This window comes from Chelonoidis abingdonii, chromosome 4 (genome assembly GCF_003597395.2).
Source record: "Chelonoidis abingdonii isolate Lonesome George chromosome 4, CheloAbing_2.0, whole genome shotgun sequence".
Lineage (NCBI taxonomy): Eukaryota > Metazoa > Chordata > Testudines > Testudinidae > Chelonoidis > Chelonoidis abingdonii.
In genome coordinates, this window is record NC_133772.1 from 122,947,879 (window position 1) to 122,965,899 (window position 18,021).

General features: G+C 38.3%; 1 protein-coding gene across 2 annotated transcripts in view; it reads right to left on the reverse strand.

The window, feature by feature from the left end:
- Nucleotides 1-4,023: 4,023 nt before the first annotated feature.
- PPP4R3A (protein phosphatase 4 regulatory subunit 3A) overlaps nt 4,024-18,021 on the reverse strand; it is a 70,572-nt gene continuing 56,574 nt past the window's right edge. Inside the window, exons 8-16 of one of the 2 annotated variants that reach the window (XM_075065643.1) lie at nt 16,738-16,869; nt 16,523-16,625; nt 15,327-15,485; nt 12,811-12,980; nt 11,225-11,367; nt 8,535-8,725; nt 7,754-7,971; nt 5,204-5,270; nt 4,024-4,888 (exon numbers count right to left, since the gene is read on the reverse strand). In XM_075065643.1, the coding sequence (XP_074921744.1) occupies nt 5,250-5,270; nt 7,754-7,971; nt 8,535-8,725; nt 11,225-11,367; nt 12,811-12,980; nt 15,327-15,485; nt 16,523-16,625; nt 16,738-16,869 (1,137 nt within the window). In that variant the 3' untranslated portion in view covers nt 4,024-4,888; nt 5,204-5,249. The remainder of the gene's footprint in view (nt 4,889-5,203; nt 5,271-7,753; nt 7,972-8,534; nt 8,726-11,224; nt 11,368-12,810; nt 12,981-15,326; nt 15,486-16,522; nt 16,626-16,737; nt 16,870-18,021) is intronic. The other variant, XM_075065642.1, reaches the window with a different exon arrangement.

Genomic DNA, 18,021 nt, shown 5'->3' on the forward strand with positions numbered 1-18,021 from the left:
AAAGATGACGTGTCCATTGTCAGGGTCATTGAGGGCTGAGGCGGATGAAATGGCATCTCCGCACAGACCAGGGAGGGAGTCAACCACCAGTCCAGAGAGCCTAGGATGCTCGGGGGGATTGTGAGGATCATGTCTATACTGTCTCTGCCCGGGTGGTAAACCGAGGAGAGCCAAGTTTGAAGGGGATGGAGACGTAGTCTGGAGTGTTTGGTCACGAACGTGCAGGCACCTATGTGACCCAGGAGGCCAAGACAAGTGTGAGCCAAAGTTGTTGGAAAATTTTGTAGGCCTTGTATGATTGATACCATTGCCTGAAACCGAGGTTGTGGTAAGAAGGCCCTGGCGAGACTGGAGTCCAGAATGGCCCCAATGAATTCTACTCTTTGTGTGGGAACCAGAGTGGATTTCTCTATGTTGATCATCAGGCCTAGTCGCTCAAATAGGTCCTTGACGATGCCCACATGACGGGTGACTTGAGTCTCGGAGGCCCCTCGAATGAGCCAATCGTCAAGATACGGGAAGACTTGGCTGGGCACATCTGAGTCACAGTCCTGTGCATAGGAAGCACTGTGTGTTGAGACAGCCATGGAGGAGCTGAAAAGCCCTGGGAAGGGTCTCCATCTCTAGACTATTTCTCTCTGTGCGGTACCGGACAGCGGTACCGGGCACCATACCGGTACTGGGAACGAGACCGGGACCTGCGACTGGAGCGGTGCCGAGAGGTCGACCAGGATCTTGAAGCTCGACGTCTAGAACGGCTGCGAGAGGTGCGGTGCCGGGAACAGTGCCGGGAGATAGATCGGTGCCAGGAGTACCGGGCTGGCGAACGGGACGTTGAACGGTGCCGCGAGTGCGACTGGTACCAAGATGGCAAGCGGTGCCAGGACTGCAAGCGGCGTTGGGACCGGGAGCGCCGGTGGGACTGCGATCGTGATTGGTGCCTCTCGGCGGTGCCGACACAGGATGGTCTCAGCAGGGCAGGCTTCCCGATCGATTGTATAACCCGCACCGGCGGTGCCAGGGGTTGAGGTGGCGCAGACTCCGTCAGCGTGATCAGCTCCCTCACCGTGGAAAAGTCCTCTGGCGTAGAGAGAATAGTGAGCTCAACCACGGCGTGTGTCAGGGAGCCTTCAGGCACCGGACTCGATGGTCCTTGCAGGACCGGAATTGACGGTGCCGAAGCTGGTGGTGCCGCAGCAGGTGTTGGTGCCGGGCCGTCCGACTTAGGCGGGTGCTCCGACTGTGGTGCAGGCGGCACAGAAGCAGCAGGAGTCTTATGTTTCTTAACTCGCGGGGAGAGGGAATGGTGCCGAGCAGACATCTGTGCCGGCGACAGTCGGTATCGAGGGGCCTTAGCGGTACCGGCGTGATCCGGTGCCGAAGAGATGCTTCTGCCTGATGCGGACTGTCCAGTGCGTGGTGCTGAGGGCGGAGGAGTAAGAGCTGCCTCCATCAGGAGCTGTTTGAGACGAAAGTCCCGCTCCTTCTTCGTCCGGGGCTTGAAGGCCTTACAGATTTGGCACTTATCTGAAATGGGATTCCCCGAGGCACTTAAGACAGGAGTCGTGGGGATCTCCCGTTGGCATTGGCTTGTGGCAGGCCGAGCATGGTTTGAAGCCCGGTGAACCGGGCATGGGCCCCGGTACCGGGTGCGGGGAAAGGGCTAATCCCTGAACCTCTCTCAAATGATAAACACTAACTATATTATAGAACGAGTAAAACTAACTACTACTATAGAAATGATAACTATATATACAAGAATTAGTAAGAGAACTACGAGTAGCTAGGGAAATGGAGATCAGCTAAGCCGCGCTCCACTGTTCCAACAACCGTCATGGGCGGTAAGAAGGAACTGAAGGGCTGTTGGGTCGACAGGGGTATACATCCAGTGCCATGGCGGCGCCACTCTAGGGGGTGACCCAGCTGACCCATCGAGTGTTGCTAGGATAAAAATCTTCCGACGAACGTGCACGCGGCATGCGCACATCTAATTGGAATCGATATGAACAAGCACTCGAAGAACACCCCAACTTGTCTCAGCTGAGGGTTCCTTAAATTGAGGGAGAGGCTGGTGACTCTGGGATCTGTCCATGTTTTTGCCCATCAAGTCCAGATTTTATTTCTGCTCCTTCTCCTTTTCTTGGGCCTCTTGCTCTTTCAGCTCCATGGCTCCCTTGCGGGCAGCTGTTTCTATTTCAGCTTCTCGGGCTTGTTGGAGGGCTGTTTTTTCTTTTTCATTCAGCTCTATGGCTTGTTTTTGGGCAGCTGCTTCTCTCTTCTTTTTTCTTCTCAGCTTCCAGGGCTCACTGGAAGGCAGCTGTTTCTTTTTCCTTCAGCTCCATGGCTCATCAGTGGGCAGCTTCCTGCTCCTTCATTCTCATCTCGGGTGCTAGTCTTAGTATTCATGTTCTTTGTCCTTTGCTTCTTTCTCCAATCTGGCCAATTCCAGGTTTGCAATTGTTTTGCTGGTGCTCATATTTATGTTTTACACTGGATTAGATAAATTTGTGTTCAAACTGAAGTGTCTGAATAACTATTTGAAACAAGCTGGCATATTTCCTTAAAAATACATATACTGTCCAGGAGAGAGCTAGGCAGTACAGGACACAGTTCTGGGGGAAAATCTAGGACTGTTTTAGTCATTCTGCAGTATAACTAAGGCTAGCGATAGCCAAAGTGTAGCCCAACTGTGGCTGGCAGGCTGCAGTTATATACAGATACTCAGGATGTGGCTTGCATGCTGTTTGAGGCCCAGATGGGAGCTACTTCAGCAAGGAATTGTAATGCACCCAAGGTTGCAGGACAGGGGTCACACAGCTGCTCATTAGTCTGGATTGTACCCTTATATGTCACAACCACACCCTATGAATATAACTTATAAAGTAACAATGGACCTGAAAAACTGACGCTAGAAGTAAATTGTTGAGGAAAAGGTAGTTAATGCAAAGTAAGATTAACTCACGTTGTATTCTAGAACAACAACTTCACTTTCCCCTCCTGTCCCCCCCACCCTGTGTTTTCTCATTTAAATCTGGAATTACTGTGCAATTACATATGTATTAATAAAGATGACGCTCAAATGCTTTGACAATGACAACTGGCACACAATCAGAGAAGTATTTTTTGTAGGCACCTTACAGGCAATGTGTCAGTTTCTATGCAATATTCCACCTACAGACACTATAAGCTAAACTGCTATCTATGGTTAAATCCTGGATCCCTACTGATCATTATTCCACTATAAAATGGCATATTTGTACTTGTGACAGTCTGGTGATGTGAATGAGCAGAGGGCAATCAACTTCTCATTAAGCAGGTATCTTTTGACTGGAAAAGAATGAAACTAATTTCTAACTAACAAGATACTCTTATTACTTTGCTACTTATTGAAAGTACATCCCTCTACTTAAGAATTGAGATTCATCAGGTTTTGGAAAACAGATATGGTTACTGAGTTTCATTACTATTTTCCAGCCAGGCATCAGAATAGATCTCAACAGATGGTGTTCTGGTAAGCGAATAATCCTGGAAACATCTTTATAACAATACTAAAACTGGTATTCCAAAGGGAGTCAGATGTTTAAAAAAATACCACTAATGCAGATTTTCCTTCACCTTTAATTATTTCTTTTTTTATTTTCATAAGTCAAATGTGTCAATATACTGGTGCGCCTAAATCATCCATCATCCATTTTGATTCGTAAGTATACCATCACTGTTCCCAGTTATGATATTTCAAAATCTCTTTGGAATACTAATTTCATCTTTATCGGTTTCTTCAACTTTTTTTTTTTTTAAATTCCACCCTATTTCCCTGAATTGTTTCTCAAGACAGTTGCTGATGTAAAGTTTAATATAAAATATTTAGTCACAAAATAGTATTGCTTTTGTATGCACATTGTGGCAAGAATCATTTTTTTCAATAAAAACTATACCATCTTCCATAAAATCCTACACATATCAAGATTTGTGATGCAGAACAAAATTACACAGGGTGAAACAGGTACCAGCACAACAGTGAGATTATATTACATCAAAAAATTTTTAATGGTCCCAAATATATACTCAACAACTAAGCATACACTTAGGGGGGCAAAATAAAATAAAATAAAATTATGACACAAAAAGTGACCACATCTAGAATTCCACTCGATCTTTAATCAAGAAGGGACAGACAAATCCCCCACCTCCAAAAAAAATCTGCAGTTTAAAGGGCAAAAGGGAACAGATAAAAAAAGAGGAAACTTTATATTCAGGCCCTCCCACATAGAGGTTTTTAAAACCTGTTGCAGCTTGACTAAAATGTTCAGAATGTATGATTTCAAAAGGCAGGTCTCTTTATACAAAGAAACTGCTGGCATTCTTAGTGAAGAGTTATGGCAAGACAGCCTTTTCTTCAAAAGTCTCATACATTGTCCAAGAAAGCATATTCTGATTGTAGTAACTGACCAGCCAATCCAGAGTTCCATGAACACAACTCCTGCCCTGTTGGCTTTTTATTTTTTCCATTTCCTTCCCTGAGAAAAGGGCAATGTGTGGTCCAAGCTGGAGAGCTCAAAGGCATAAGTCTTCCCCCTAAATGTAATATTTTCCCCTTCTTCTGCTCCTTTGAATTGGCACTTGATTAGCAGAAATCCATTTGTATAGGCTGATCTGTGTCACACACAGTAATTCACAAAAGATTGCCGCTTTGTTGTGTATTATTATTTTTAATTTGAAAAATTAGTAGTTTTTTTTTCCTTCCTCAACTGAAATTGATATTAGATGGTTGCCATTATGACGACTCAAGTTTTGCTTTCTTTGACAAAGGTATAGTTTCTTCCTTATCTTCATCTTCATCATCCTCTTCATCATCATCAGGATAATCTACAAGCCCCACTAGACCTCCCTGTGAAGAAATACAAATAATTAAGACATACACAAACATGAACCAAATATTGCTCAATCCCAAAGATACTAGAAAATGTTATTACAACAAGAATATTGATAAGTCTGAAGTTTTGTAAAAAAACTCAACTCCAATATGCACAAAAGCAATGTCTTCTGGAAGTGCTGATTACAATAAGTCCAAAAAAACTGTTCTACTCCTCCAAACAATCCTACCTATGGGGATAATTTGGGTAGAAATTAAAGCAAATGCAAACTACTCAGCAAAAAATTGTCATTGCAGCTCAATCTGTACAAAGATGGAAATTTCCTTTACCTAGGATAGTTGACTGGACTGCAACAATGAGCGATCTGGCAGAACTTCAGAGACAATATGGAACATCCTTCAAATTGAATTATCAATTAGGATAATTTTATAATATGGTTTCTTTTCACTAACACTAATTTAAAAGTAGTAATAGTAATTGTAAATATGTTTATTATATGCAAAGTAGCTTTATTAATATGATGTGAAGGTTACAAAATTTAAACAATTTTAGGAAATTCAAAATTAGAAGTATCTCTGGTAACATGAACTCATCTACATTGAACATACTGACCAAAACATTTTAATTCAGATGTCTATGGTTAGGCACCTACATCTATATTTAGGCACCTAAATATGTGACTTGATCTTACCAGGTGGTAAGCACCCACAACTCCCACTTACTACAGTATTTTCCAATTTCTGGAATTTAGTCAACACATGACTACAAAGAATTGTGGGCACCAAGCATCTCTGAAGATCAAGTCCCTCTCTTAGGTGCCTAACTTTAGACATCCAAATTAGAAAATTTTGGCCATTGCATATCGAGGCATAAATACAACAAGTATATCGTACACAATATACACACACAATATACAGTTGTATTTTATACAGCATTACACTGTGTGTGTGTGTGTGTGTGTGTGTGTGTCTATATAAAATAATGTGAGCAAATAACTGTTACTGAAAAACCTAATTCCAATGTTATTTCTAAGGGGTGTATATAAGAATAAAGTGATAACAGCATTTTTTTAGAGAAACGTTCAGAATCCACAGACATAGTACTGTATTAAATTAGGAGAAAGATATCTTATACAGAAAGACCATTGTTGCACTGTATTAACAGATAACAAAAAATTGCACAACAGTAGTGTAAATAATAATCTTTTCATAGTACTGTGGACCATTTTACATTTAAAACAATAAGAATTCAAATGCAAGACCATATCTACAGCTAGATTTATTGCTTGGGGGATGGGATCGAGGAAGACGGGTTGTCAGGATCAGGAAACTGTCAACAATCTAAGTATTGTAATTAAAGTTCACTTTTGATCTGGCTTTTCAGCTTGTGAGCGAGTTATAAAACAAAAACTAATTTATAGAATACTAAAAAACAAGGGCAGTATCATTCCCCTAATATCTGTACATAAAGGGGAGTTTTCTCCATGTAGATACTATTATTCCAGAACAGAACCATTAGTTTCCTTTGTGGCACTATCCTACTCTCCCATGTTCCTCCAAATACTCAGTGACCCACGCATGCAGAGGGGTAGGCAGATGTGCAATCCCTGTATTCATGAGCATTCAAGAGCAACTAATGTAAGGAACATCCTAAAGGTATCCAAGTTTTAACTCTGCTGCTAGGGAGTGCAGCAGGGGTACCAGAGGCTAGTGAGGGAACAAAAGCCTCCACATGGATAGGGAATCCATTGGAGACAGAGTTAAATTCCATGAATACCTGATCCATTGCTTCTTCCATGGGTGGGACAAATCTGCCACCCCTCTTACCTACAAAATAACTCAGAGGACACATTTTTAAAAGGAATCTCACATTAGTTCTCTTTCCAATCAGGATTCCTTGCTGCAGGTATACTATGACTGGTAGAAAATTTTTTTTAATAAGACAGAACAAAAATGAGACTGGAGGTGACGAACAAGCATCCAGACTTTTAAAAACTGATGAAATGGCCTCATTTCCAGGTTCCTGGGACAACACATGACTAGAGAAAGATCCAAGCAACTTTTCAGAAAAGGAAGAATTCAGTACTAGTCGGTACTGGTTTTCTTAGTTGGTTTCTATTACTATGAAATTCTGCTCTCCATATATTCTTTTCCCACTGTGAAAACCGATCTTGATAATACACAAATGTTAACTACATTTTTTCCTGAAATTATATTTAACTGCATTTACAACTATAGTAGGGTTGAGGTTTTAATATGCTTCTTCTGGATATTTCATACAACTACTAATAATCCTTTTTAACGATTTTTTTAAATTAGTTTAGTGTGCTGCATCTGAAAACTGACAGTCAACTGAAAAAAAGCTGAATTTCTTTCGAAGAAAAATTTTAATAATCACACGTGTGTTGTGGCATACAGCAACTGTCTCCAAGAATATATGGCCACAGCTAATAAAATAGCTGTAGGAGTCTCGACACTGCTGTAAGAATTGCTGCTAGGGACGTATATTGGTATGCAGCAAAATTTGGTAATATTTCCATTAACTCTTTCAACAGCAAACTATTTCTGCCCCCTCCCCCCTAGTATTCCTATGCAAGCCAATGAATGTAGATTGCTTTTTATAGTCCACAATAAAATAAATGAAAATGGAGAATACATTAAAAAAATACTTCATACTTAAGATTTTTTTTTAAAGTGGTGCACAAACTTGTGCACAAAAATTTATTTAAATACTCCTTTTGTTTATATTCGGTCAAAGCTTTTCAAAAGTGCCAGAGACCAGGAAAACGTACAAAAGGAAATAACTCAAATTTATGTAGGTGATTAGATGGGCTCTAAATTTGCTAAATAAAAATTTGACCAACGGCAGCTGAAAGATACCTTGGTAGTAATAGCTGCAATCTGAGATGTGCTTTTAGAAACTGATCCCGGTGATCCTGGAGATCCTGGCGATCCTGGAGAGCCAGACAAGTTACTTGCAGATGACTGGCTAGTAAGGTTAGTTTTTGTACCACTAGAGAAGGAAAGTTTGAAACTTGGGCTCTGACGACCTGTAAGATTAGTTTTCAGAAGGACCTCCTTTTCTTCACTCTCTTTCACTGTAGAAAAGAAATATACTTTTGAGTGATACCCCAGTGACTTTTGTAAATAAATGTGAGTTATGAAATGTTTAATTATTTTGCTACCAAAGTTACATCTGTCTAACTTCACTTGTACCTTGGTGGAAGGAGATAAATGACTATATTTTTATAGTAACTTGTATTATTGTAATGCCTAGCAGCCCTTGTCACAGACCAGGACCCCACTGTGTTAGTGATATTATTTGTTGAATGTACAAAGAAGCTGGCTAGATATAAATTAAGCAAACAGCATATGGACAACTTAATTATTCAGCTGGGATTTTCTTCATTTCAGTCTAAGAAAAACAGGCCAATTCATTCAGAGAACATTATTTTTGCACTTTTATGCCTTTAAACAGATACGAATAAAACCTAAAATGGTTTGATTTTAGTTGTACGTAGCAAGTTCTAAAACTAAAAATAAGGCTTTATATGACAATACAGGCAAACCCTTGACTATAGTAGAAATAATACTTCCTTAAAAACAAGCCCAGGCTTTCATTTAAACTAGATACACTGTCATTCTCCTTCCAGTCACTTACATTTTTTCCTTTCCATGAATTTACTAATAGGGTCCATAATGTCTTCATCATTTTTAGTTTTGTCAGAGGGGGGCACCACTGCTTCGCCATCTTCCATATCATCTTCATCACTATTAAACCACATTTCCTCCTCATCCTCTAGGGTTCTCGCATCTCTGCGGTATCTATGATTTCTCAAGATGGAGCGCATGCTGTGGAACAAGTAGGTTTTAAGGATTTTGACACTCAAGTATCACTTTAAATTTACATAAATATTGGAATAAATCAGCACAGCATAGGTTTACACAATTTGAGCTTTAGACAAAAATAATATGATAAAAGAACTATCAATATTTTGTTTTTAAAAAAAAGTCATCCTGAAACCAGTGCATTTATTTACTTCACATGGACTACATAAAGAAATCCAATAAGAGAAATTTTTGTAGTATATAGCACAGTAAAACCTCACTAATAAGCACATTCACACATACATCATCATTCTCTTCAAAAGGTGCTTTAAGTCTTTAAATGACTAAGAACAGTCTAGTACAAGTAAATTGTGGAGTACTGTCATAATACTGATCTACAATTGCCAAAATAAACAAAGGATATTTTTAATGTATTATCGTTGTCCTATAGTGCAAATTATACTTACTTGATTGAATTTTCATTTATCAGTAAATACAAATGTTATAACAACAGATGTCATGAATGAGGTGTCAGTATTGTCAACTCTCACAATTTTATTGTAAGTCTGACGGTTAGCATATATTTTTGAAGTCCAGCTCCTGGAGTCAGGAAATTACATTAATTTTTCACTAAAAAAAAGTAAGTTTCTATCGCTTCTGAGTGCGGAGAAAAATCTTAAAAACATGAGCCCTCTACACTCAAAAATCAGGAGGCAAATAAAAAGAATCCAAAACAGCTTGTTTTCAACCTCTCATGTTTTTTGTGGCCTGACTCATGATATTTTAATACTTGCGACTGGCAATACTGCGGTCTTGCTGTGTCTGTATGTACAGTACCACTTTTAATTTTGTTGAATTTAGAATTCTGATAAGTTTAGAAGTCTTCATCTTAAATCAAACTAAGTCCTACACCCTTGTGAGTATTCTAGAGCTCACTCTCCCCCAAGTTGTGGACCTGTCTTAACCAAAGTACTTCTTGCACTAAACCACATAATCGAATCTTTGCTATTTTTGCATGCTTCACTTAGGGCCAGCTAGTGGCCTGGCTTATGAGACCACAAAGGAATGTAAATGACAGCAAGACACTCCCCCTCCCATGCTGCCTCCGAATAGGATGACTGCCCCCATATCCACTATAGGCATAGGAGGAAGAAAGTTAGGGCAACTGTGCCTCTCAGGGCCATAATTCTTTCCTTGGACTGCTCTGAGGCAGCACAATTATGAGCTATCCCTTAGCCTGGGCTAAACGCAAAGGACAATTTAGCTCTTAATGTTTTGTTTTTTTTCTAACTGAATAGGAGAAAGGGATTTCTTCTGTGTTGGGCTAATGCCATAAAGGGGCAAAGAGAGAATATTGTTTAATTTTTTAATTAAGGGCAATGCACTTCTAAATCGGATATGCTGACAAATCAATAAATTAAGTAGAGATAATGTGGTGCCTTAAAATGTGGGAATAACTGTCAAACAGCTTCCTCAGATGTGAAATCTATGATACGGCTCAATGTTTGTTCCCCCCTCCCATACGCATGCTAATATAAAAGCTCTAGGTTTTGAGTTTTACGTATATTGAAATGCTCAGTTTACCAGGCATTAGATACTAATAATTCAGAGTAATAATATTTAAAACAACATATTAGCACAAAATACTGTATATTTGAAGCACACTCTAAAACATGGTAGTTCTATTAAAAACATTTCTGGCATTTTAAAACAAATCCGCTGTAATCCTGCTCCTTTGCTTAAATTTTCAGCTGCTCAAACTGAAGTATCAGAGTTAAGAAATCTCTCAGAATGAAGTCAAATATACATTAAAATAACACAGCATGTTCTGAAATTAGGGTGGCTGGATGCCGGTTGAAAAGGGGACCTCACAGTGTCCGGTCAGATCTATTGACTGGACACCGAAAGTTCAATTACTGCAAGAGAGGGACTGGAAGGTGCTGAGCCATCACCCGCACCAGCCCCTACTCAGCCGTGGCTGCCTCCTACGTGCATCAGGTAGTTGCAGCTGCCAGCCCCGGCTCAGCAGGCAAGTCTTTCCTGACCCATGCAGAGTGGAAGAGCAGCATGCAACAGGGGGAGGGGGAAAAAGGAGCAAGTGTGTGTGTGTGGGACCTCAGAAGGAAGAGGTGGGGCAGGACCTCAGGGGGAAGTGGGAGGATAGGGGAGGTTCTGGCACTCCTGCTGGAGTGTCCAGTTTTTATATATTATCAAGTTGGCAACTCTATCTGAAACTTAAACTTCTAGAATGGGTAACATGCATAATTTCATTCAAATATGTTCTCAATGTGTTCAAACCACAATATAAATAATTCAAAAACATCAGTTGAACACCGACCAAGTGTTTGAGCAACACAGATCTGGAAAATCACACTATCACATCTGTTCAGCAAGACCTGAGCTGCAAACAGCAAAGGGTCTGAATTACTCATGGCTGCCCTCCTAGTGCACAGAAATCCAAATGCCTATATCCTCAAATACAATTTAGCATGGAAGTATTAATACATTGAAATGTATATTTACCTATCAAGTTTGGGATTATCTTGCCTTTCCCTTTGTTGTTCAAATCGTAGCTTCAATCCTTTGAATGTCTGCACATAATCTACATCTTCCAGTGCTTTCCAGTAATTCTCAATTACATGAGCGGTTAATGATTTTATATCTTCCTATAAGAAAAGTACAATCAAAATAGTGACCTTTTAATTCTTCAAGACAATTAATTTATCTTTTGTTACTGTAATAAAAATACAGCAGGATATAACTGAAAGATATGAAAAAGATGCAATATTCATAAAATGCCTTCGAAGTAAGGCATATTAATTTATTTAATTAAAAAACACATTGTATACACCAGTGTAGCTGAAATCTGGTACTTAACTTCTCATTAATAATTTGATAAAAAAGAGAACAACAACAGTTTTGTATTTATAAATTCTTCTAAACTTAAAAAAAAAAAAAAAAAAAGTGTAAAAAACTGTCTACAAAGCCAGTATAAAAACAATGAAAGCACCTCTAAAAAAAAATTAAGATCTCTGTATGGCAATTTACACATTTTTATGTCAGTCAGCCTCCTTATATTTGTTGTAATAACTACACAAGGAAGTCAATACTTTTATTTTCCTCTCTCCCTCTCTAGAACAAACAACAATCACTGGTCAACAAAAAAAGGAAAACAAATAATTATATTTTTATGTTAGAGGGAAGACAAGGGGAAAAGAGAGGTTTATTTCTCCACAGAATGAGCTGTGGAGACAGCTCTCAATCCTACAGAACTGTAGGAAGCCAGGGTCCTCTGGCTCCGGAGCTTCAACACAAATACCTCTCTCTCCACTTCCAGAAGTTTGACTCCACTGAAGTTGTGCTACCAACAATGACTATCCCAGGCCTTGATTACCCTGGAGCCCCCAGGGTAAGTGGGATGATCCCCATCACAGAGAGTTACTAAAGCTCCAGGATATGTTACATTTCTCAAGTAATTCCTATAGGACTAGTGGGGAATGATTAATGTCCTCCAGACCCCAACCCCAACCTAACATCAGGCTGCCCTTCCCCCTTGTGGATCTTAAAACCAGACAGCATCTTGCCAGGCTGACAGGTGAGGGAACAGTTCTCTGGAGGGAACTGACTAGTCCCTTATTGCCCAGCCAGAAATCTTGGGGACCAATATTTATATCAATTAGATTAACACACGTCTCCATATTCTTTAGTATTTCTATAGTTGCACCAGAGCACACAATTAGCATGTCCATGTGTGAAATTTCAAGTTACATCTATTCTTTAATACTTTCCAGAAAAAATTAATCAAATCCAGAGTTAGTTTATACAATGGTTACATTTTTAAGTCTGGGCACAATGGAGAGCAACTTCAACACTATACATCCACTGAATGTAGAGCTTTGACAACAAAGGCAGTGTTTTCAAACAGTGGCACATACAAAACTTCACTTAAATTATGAATTTCTAGTGGTCACACTATTAGGATGCTTTCATTTGAACACCATCAGAAGTAACTGGGCATCCATAATTGTATCATAAATTAAAGTCTACTTAACTCAAAGTACACATGATGTATTATAAAAATTAACCGGCCAATTCAGGACAGTACTCACCACCCTAATAAATTCAAACATCTCTATTATAGCAGAGTTCATCAGATTATAGCGGGATCCATTGTTGAGAAATGCTTTGACCACAGGTTCAAACAAAAAGCTTTTCATTATATAGCGGTTATAGAATTCATCCTTCAACCCAATTATCTTTCTCTTAAAACGAAGGGCACCTGAAACAGAGAAATGGTTGTTAAAAAGCCATGAATTTTTAATATTTTACATTTAAAAGCAAAAAACCCAGCAATTGTTTCAAGTTGACTACAAGAAGGATACTCCCAATCCCAATTCTCACAGAGTTTTACAGTGTTGGTAATGGATTATGTACTCAAATGTCCAGTACTCTGTGGATTAAATCTACCGTAGCTCTTGAAACTAGAATTCAAATGTAATGACATTTTACATTGCCAGGAGGAAAAAATCCTTCAGAGTAATCCGAAATACACAGGTCATCTCCTGTCAGTGAACATGCTTTAACAAAATAGAATGCTGTAAATTAGGCACATTTCATAATTACACTGCTAGTGTGTAACTGAAACAACAGTTCAAATTTAAAAGAAAAATCATTCAACAATGTAGGAATCATTGACAATATTCATGGGTAGATTATGATGTAATCATTTAAAAAAAAAAAAAAGAGATAAATTTGCCATTAACAAAAATAAGTAGTACAGATTGTAATCAGGTACTGTATTGGGTGATTAGCTGAATCTTCCCAGCATTTATCATTAAACCTTAAAATCCAGTCCCAGCCCTCTTTGGAGCAGATACTGTCAACCCTACTGTGCTATGCTTTTAAGATTTAGAAGCCCACTGGAATTTAGACAAAGACTACTTAATTATTTAACTTGTGATCAAAAGTCAAAGATAAACTACTGGTATTCCCTGTGCCATCTACACTTTCATGACCAAATTCTCAACATATTTTCCTCCAATCAGAATTTTGATCATAATTTCTATTTTCCGATAAGAGTCTTGAATCTATTTCATTATTTTTGTATTAATTTTTGAAATGTAAACCTTCTTTTATTTTTAAATGAGAAATAACATTTTCTCTCTTTCAAACACACAGTGGAGTCTTGATCTATTTACATCTTCAAGGCTCTCCCTTCTGAGGAACTCCAGCACTACCTTAGCATTTGAGGTCTCACAGCACCTTACTGTGCATAACTGAGGGCTTGCTTCTCTGCACTTCCAGCGCTGTTGGAGTGCAGCTACGCTACTTATGCCAACAGCAGAGCTTCTCCTGTCGGCACAGGCACTCCACCTCCCTGAGAGGCAGTAGCTATAACTCGACGCAGTGCTGTCTACACCAGGAGTTAGGTCAGTATAACTGCTTTGCTCAGGGATGGAGATTTTCTACACATTTGAGCAATGTAGTTATACTGACATAAGTTTGTACTGTAGAGCAAGGCTAGTACAGGTAACCTTCCCTCCATTGTTTTGTGAAAAGTGATGAAAATGGACCAACTATGCATGTATGAAATGTCATTATTGAAGGGCTTTGATTCTGCCAAAATGTTTTTCAATGAAACATTCAAAAAGCTCTCCTCAATCCAAGCTACTTATTTCCCTGCAAATTCTCAACTTTCTATCCTACTCTTTATTCACATTTACAAGTGACTTTTTGCAAAGTATTAACAACTGCTCAATTAGTCATTTAAATTTTTGGAGTTGTTGTTCAGGGTCTTCCCACCACTAGTCTTGACAACGAAATGAATTTTCTTTACGTGGCTGTGCAAAGCTCACTGACATTTACCACCAGAAGTGTTTCTCTCCAGAATGAAATACTATCATTAGCACAACAAAGATCTTGTCTGTACGGTGCATTACTCCACACTAGAGAGGTGTTAATTCTAGTGTGCACTAGGTTGTCACATATTAACCAGCCAACGTGAACCATGCTGATGCACATTAAAAGTTCTCATGTGTGTTAACATAATTCCGCTTTAAATGGGACTACGTTAATGCATGCCAAGGAACTTTTAGTATGTGCCAGCAGGGTCAAAACAGGCCACTTAATGTGCAACACACTAGAATTTACACATCTCTGGTGCGGACTAATGCCCTTATCAACAAACCCAAGAAGTGCTGACCTTGACCAATGTACTGTTACTAGATTCTAAATAGTAGCTCAGGAGAAGCATCTGAACATGCATCAACAGTGAAGATCCTCAGTATTTTAAAATGTTACATTTATTATAGATAGAGATCCAGATGTCCAATTAAAAATGCTTTTGAAATTTTTTCTAAAGCAAGTACTATTTAAAACCTCTGGACTGTCCTCCTAACTAGTTTAATTAATACAGCCTCTTTCAATTTCATCTTGCCCCATCATTGAGGAATAACATATCAACAAATTGCTATGAGAAATATAGACCTAGTTGTAAAGGTAGCATATTTGTGCTAAACTGGTAACTGTCATGCTTCTGTAAATGTGTTTTTCTTCCAGTAAAATACAATCAAAGAATACTAATCTTCACACAGCTAATAATTTATTCTCTATAATTCAAACTTACATAATGCCAAGAAAGCATGCTTTGAGGCCATGAGAACTAGTACTCTCCGTAGGATATCCTTGTTAATAATATAGTTCTTTATGTGATACGTATGATGTTCTACACAGAATGTTAGCAATTCCAATATTAATGCCAAGAGCTGGGCTGTCTGAAAATCATCTATAAACAAAAAACCAAAATGTTAACAAGAACATGAATTTAAAAATATTTAGGGCCTACTTTTCAGAAAGTGACTCCAAATTTGCAGATGCAATCAGATAGCTAGATGCTTAAATGCCATTGTGCTCTCCTGCACCTAGTTTAGGTAAATAACTGGAAGTCACGCTTAGACCTTTACAAAACAAATATAGAATCCCTGGATTTGGTATTTTCACCAAAAGCCCAAGTCTACACCTGAAAAGGTTTGCCAGGATTGTTACACAAGCAAACACTCCTATACTATAGACACAGATTATATCTGCAAAAAGGTGCTTTTGACAGTACAGCTTATACTAGTTTGGTGAGCAAAATAAGCTAGACTAGTAAAAGCCCTGCTATGCCCCGCATAACTGCATGTATACTAAGGTTTTGCCAGTATAGAAATGTTGTACCAAAAAGTCATCCCTAACTGACATTACTATACCTGCAAAAGTTTCTAATGTGGACCCAGCCTAAGGTAATTTGTTAAAAGCCATGTTGGGATTTTAAAAGTTAGGGGTTTTTTTGTTTTTTAAAAAGATTTCTAGACTACAACCTAGCACTAGAGCGAAGATGAAATTATTGACAGACTCATTAGAATGATAAGTTAAAGAACGAGAGAGAAAGAAATGGGAAATTTAAACTCAGATTTCTTCATCTAAAAAAATGTAAAACTAGTTGATTTGAAACGTAGTTGAGTTACAGGCTCTTATAAATGCACATATGAGACCCAAAGAAAAATAAAATACAATTTCAAAATTTTCTGGAAGCCAGTTCGAAATTATATTTTATTTTTCTTTGTTGAATATATGTATTTCAAAAGGAGTAACTGAAAAGCACACTTCCAATGTTTTCACCTGGCTCTGAGTCACCTTTCTGGTTCAAATCAGACATAAATCTTTTGAAATACTCTTATTCTGATCATGCAGAGTTTCAGACATCCTTTGACAGTTATTCTACTCTATGTACTACAATTCAATAGCCTTGGACATGACTGCCAACATTCACAGTAGTCTCACCTTTGCTAGGCTTCTCCTCTGTTGTATTAGCCAGTAAGGGAGCTGTGAGAACATGCATACAATGTTTATAGAAGAAACCCAGGAATTCTGTCTTTTCAGTTTTCTAAAGGATAAAAAATATATCAATATTTTAATATGAAAGTAACTTAAATTACCAAAAATATTTTAACACACGAGAAAACCCAACCATACTTTAAATTTGGGAATGCACTTACATTGGCTGTGGCCAGCATGTTTTCTGGATCAACTAAAGTACGAAGGAGACCCATGAGTTGGACTGCCCCTCCAAGTTCAGGATCTGTATCACAAATCATGTGTTCTATGATGAGGTTAATGAGTAAAATATCCTAATAGAGAAGATATAAAAATGAAGAGATTAGTTATGACTAAGAAAAACTAAAATTAAAAAGAAACACTATCAGGTCAAATTTGGCCCAAAATTAAGATTTTGTAAAATAAAAGATTTTAGGACAAAATTTAGGACTAACAGACATAGTTCCTTGAAATGTATTTTTAAAAATGCCCTTGAAAACCTACTCTATTTGCATCCCTAATACTGATGCACTATACTCATCCATGAGAAACTTTCAGAGCAACTACAAATGGCAGATAAATAAAAAACTTGGATAAAAACAATAGACTAGTCTAAAGTGAAAATACAAAAAAAGGTAAACAGCATAAATGGTGAGAAGGTACATGCTTAAAATTCTTAAGTTGAATTTATGATGTGCATTATGGAATTTGTTTTTCAAATTAGGAGTTTTAACCTGAGTGTCCTTTTAAAATACAATGCAAGGCCCTACTTCTGCAAACACATGGAACTCCTGAACTAAACGGGATTACTCACATGTGTAAAGTTACTCAAATGCATAAATGTTTGCAGAATAGGAGTTCAAGAGTAAAAATTTCCATTCTTATATAATCCCTTAATGCTTGCATGTCCTATTACCAGCAACAGCAGGGCCATCCGGAAATTGAGACATCAGGTTAAGGCCCTGATTCTGCATACACTTATGTACATGCTTTACTTTTACACACCTGAGTAGTCAAATGAAGACAATGGGTCAACTCACAAGTAAAGTTAAGCAAATTTATGTTAGCAGGATCATGGCCTTAGTTTATAACTTGTCTTCCATATTTGTAGGAGGTTTTCCATACAGAAACAAGATTAGCTGTACAATATGAAAGTAAACTATTTCCTGAAACAAAACAAGTTTTAAAGCTAACTTGAAACACTGGATATTTCTACTAAACTGACCAAATATGAACTGAAAATATTTTAGTTACCCCACTATTTAATTATGGTCTTAAGCCACCAATACAGAAATTTAATAGAGCTATGATCAGAATCATCTTAAAATTACCATGGAAATAAAGGGTAGTATAATTTGTTTGTTTGTTTAGCTAACACAAAAAAGATTATGGGAGACAGGTATATAAAGCAGCTAAAAATATATACCAAGTACTTTAGATCGAGAATACATTTTTAAACAGCTATG